The sequence below is a fragment of the Arachis stenosperma genome, chromosome 9, assembly GCF_014773155.1.
Source record: "Arachis stenosperma cultivar V10309 chromosome 9, arast.V10309.gnm1.PFL2, whole genome shotgun sequence".
Classification (NCBI taxonomy): Eukaryota; Viridiplantae; Streptophyta; class Magnoliopsida; order Fabales; family Fabaceae; genus Arachis; species Arachis stenosperma.
In genome coordinates this window covers 92,998,377-93,002,397 of record NC_080385.1, presented here as the reverse complement: position 1 = coordinate 93,002,397, position 4,021 = coordinate 92,998,377, and the positions used below count along the sequence as shown (strand labels likewise).

Genomic DNA, 4,021 nt, shown 5'->3' with positions numbered 1-4,021 from the left:
TTGGCTATTGATCAAGATTTGAGAGATTGAATTGCAAGAAATTGTAATTCAATCAATTAAGATTGCCAAGGAGATCAATGAGTGCATTGATTGAGGAAGAGATGAAAATGAACTTGATCCGGAGAATTGTAACATCTCCTGCACCCAATGAGCTCCCCAATTCTGATCTCACCCATTCTCTTTAATTTCTGCGTTTACTTTCATGAGCAAACACCCCATTCCCATTTACAATTCTGCAATTTACTTTCAGTCATTTACTTTCATCCCTTTAATTCTAGCATTTACTTTTTCTGTCATTTACATTCCCGCCATTTTATTTTCTGCAAATCTCAACCCAAATTCTGAATTTGCTCAACTAGAACATTCTTCTAATTAAAGTTGCTTGATCAATCAATCCCTGTGGGATTCGACCTCACTCTATTATGAGTTTTTACTTGACGACAAATTCGGTACACTTGCCGAAGGAAATTTGTTGAGAGACAGTTTCCACCTGTATCAAGTTTATGGCGCCGTTGCCGGGGATTGATTGTGCATCAACAATGATTAAATTAGGAGATCACTAGATTGAGCATTTTTGTTTTGACTGATTTAATTTTCTATTTGAGTAATTTACTTTCTGTCTTAGTTAATTTCTTCCCTTCCCCCTCTACTCTTTCGTGTTCTTTGTTATTTACCATTCAGTTTGCTAACCCACTAACTGTTTGATATATTGCATCACTCACAACTAACAGTAATTCTGACAGCAATACTATCTGCACATATTGTTACTTGCTTGTACTTGTTGGTTGTATGACAGGGAGAAGAAGCGGGGCTTCAACTTCCTTCGATTCTGAACCAGAGAGGACCCTCCTTAGATTAAGAAGGGAAGCAAGAGAAAAATGTGCAATCGGTGCTGAAGAGGAGGAGGAACACTTTGAACAAAACATGGAAGGCAACATGGAAAACCAACATGAAGAAGAGGCTAATAACCATGGGGGAGGAGGTAGAGCAAATCATGTTGGGGAGGATAGAAGAGTGTTAGGCTCTTACATCAACCCAAATCCAGGCAACTGTGGGACCAGCATTCAGAAGCCCACCATACATGCCAATAATTTTGAGCTAAAACCTCAGCTCATCACTCTTGTGTAGAATAATTGCTCATTTGGAGGAGGTGCTCAAGAAGATCCGAATCAACACTTGACCACCTTCTTGAGGATTTGTGACACAGTGAAGTCCAATAGAGTCCACCAGGATGTCTATAGGCTGCTCTTGTTCCCTTTTTCACTCAGGGACAAGGCATTCAAATGGCTTGAATCCTTCCCAAAAGAAAGCCTGACAAATTGGGAGGAGGTGGTGAATAAGTTTTTGGCAAGGTTTTACCCCCCTCAAAGGATCAATAGGCTGAGAACTGAAGTGTAGACGTTCCGACAGCAAGATGGGGAGACACTTTATGAAGCTTGGGAAAGGTTCAAAGACCTAACAAGGAGATGCCCACCAGAGATGTTTAATGAGTGAGTCCAACTTCACATCTTCTATGAAGGTTTTTCCTATGAGTCAAAGAAGGCTGTGGATCATTCATCAGGAGGCTCTTTGAACAAGAAGAAAACCATTGAAGAAGCCATAGATGTCATCGAAACAGTTGCTGAGAATGACTACTTCTATGCCTCTGAAAGAAGTAACACTGGAGGAGTAATGGAGCTGAACCACATGGATGCACTGTTAGCCCAAAACAAGATGATCACCAAGCAGCTAGCAGATCTTACCAAGAAGGTGGAAGAGAACCAAGTTGCAGCAGCCATCACCTCATCACCAACTCAAGAAGGAGTAAACATAGGAGAAGAAGGTGACTGGGAGCAAGCCAACTACATTGGGAATTCACCTAGACAGAACCATGATCCATACTCCAAAACTTACAACTCTGGATGGAGGAACCACCCAAACTTTGGGTGGGGGAATCAGCAAGATCAAAGCCAAGACCAGAGACGTTACAACTCCAACAACAATGCAGCTCATCAACAATTCACACAGAGGACATATCAACATCCCCACAACAACAATTCTCTACACCCATATCAAAACCAAAACAACACCTCTACTCCCAATCCACCATCATTTGATGACAAGCTCTCTAAGATTAAAACCTTACTTGAAGGAATATGCCAAGAGATTCAAGAAAACAAGGTGTTCAAAGAGGAGGTACGAGCCAATATTAAGAACCAGGGAGAGACCATCAAGAAGCTGGAATTCCAAGTGGGATGCTTAGCTGAGAAAATTCCCAAACCTACTGATGGCTTCCCAAGTGATACGGAGAAAAACCCAAGAGGAGAAGCAAAGAAAGTAAGATGGGAAGATTGCAAAATGGTCACTACAAGTGATCAAGAGGATGAAGACAAGCAAAGCAAACTCTCCCAACAACCTGAAGACAACTCAACAGAGGAGGAGGATAGAGATCATGAAGAACCAGAAATCTCACAACAAGAGTTGCTTAAGCTCTATGCACCATTTCCCCAACTGCTCAATGGTGCTGTTGGGAAGAGAATATACTCAAGGTTCCTAGACTTGTTTGCATCTCTGCATGTGAACATACCATTCATCAAGGCCATCAAACAAATGCCTGCATTCATCAAGTATATGAAGGAACTTCTTCCCCGGAAAAGCTCACTCAAAGGAGGCCAAACTATAGTGTTGAACAAGGAATGTAGGGCCCTTATTCAACCTGAGTTGCCTGCAAAAAGAAAAGACCCAGGGAGTTTTCACATCCCCTGTGCCATAGGAGAAACAATGTTCAATAGAGCACTCTGTGATTTGGGGGCAAGCATCAACTTACTGCCATTATCCTTGGTAAAGAGGCTGCAGATCAATGAGATAATGCCCACAGATGTGATCATTAGACTGGCTGACAAGACTCAAAAGCAAGCAATAGGAGTGGTGGAAAATGTGTTGCTAAAGGTTGGGAAATACTTTCTCCCAACAGACTTTGTCATCCTGGATATGGAAGAGAGTCACACTCACCCAATCATATTGGGAAGACCCTTCCTAGCTACAGCCAGAGCACTCATAGATGTGGAGCAAGGGGAGCTAATATTGAGGATCCATAATGAACGACTCAGCTTTAATATCTTCAAATTCTCACAAGAAGCAGACCAAGAGCACAAGGAACCAAGCAAAGATCATAATGAGATGTTGAAGGAGGAAGCAAGCACTGAAGCACACCCAACCCATCTGGAGACCCCTTTGATTGATAAACAAGGGAAACAGCAACCACCACAGCTCAAGGAAAAGTTGGAGGAACCTAAACCTCTAGAGGGATGTGAAGACAACATCAAAACCCCCTTAGAGGAAGAAGTCATCAAGAGCAAGGCAATATCAAAAGACACAAGGAAGAAGGTACCAAGGAGGTGGAGGAACAAAAAGATCCCTACGGAAGACTTTTTTCCAGGGGATAGAGTGATCTCAGCTTACATCCCAGATATCCCCCCTAATCTCCCCACTGTACCATCTCAGTTACCTAAAGTCTTCACAATCAACAGAGTTCTTTCCCTGGAACATGTAGAGATCATTGATACAACCAATGGATACAAGTCCACAGCAAGAGGGGAGGACTTCAAGCATTACCAACCACCCTAATGAGGGAGAAACGTCAAGCTAGTGACGCTAAAGAAGCGCTTCATGGGAGGCAACCCATTTTTTTTATGCTTTCAGAAGATAGTGAATAAGTCAGTATTTATGAATTCCAACCCAAACTTGACAAACACTTGGTGAAAACCTTATTGTGTAGTATATAGTGAAGAACAAGTTTGGTGTTCAAGGCAAACCAAGATTCATGCTAGACTTGGGAGCTTTGAACAAAACTTTTCATCACAGTGCTCCAAACTAAGTTTGGTGTCACCCGATGGTGCCATCAATATGCATATAAGGACCCACAAATAGTTAGTTAGTTAGTTAGAATTCATGAATAAACAATTTAATCTTTTCTCACTTTTTTTTAATTCTAGCCATAAAGTTCATGTTGTCGTTTTGATATCTCTTCTCACCTTTCTTA

At 41.7% G+C, this 4,021-nt stretch overlaps 1 protein-coding gene across 1 annotated transcript; it reads left to right on the top strand.

Moving 5' to 3' along the window:
* The first annotated feature begins 2,337 nt into the window (after positions 1–2,337).
* On the top strand, positions 2,338–3,606 carry LOC130949732 (uncharacterized). Its single transcript, XM_057878377.1, has one exon. The coding sequence runs from the start codon at positions 2,338–2,340 to the stop codon at positions 3,604–3,606; it is 1,269 nt and encodes a 422-aa protein (XP_057734360.1).
* The last annotated feature ends 415 nt before the right edge of the window (positions 3,607–4,021 follow it).

What these genes read in the sequence shown, in the direction of transcription:
- LOC130949732 (XM_057878377.1), top strand. Translation starts at nt 2,338, where the DNA reads ATGGTCACTACAAGTGATCAAGAGGATGAAGACAAGCAAAGCAAACTC.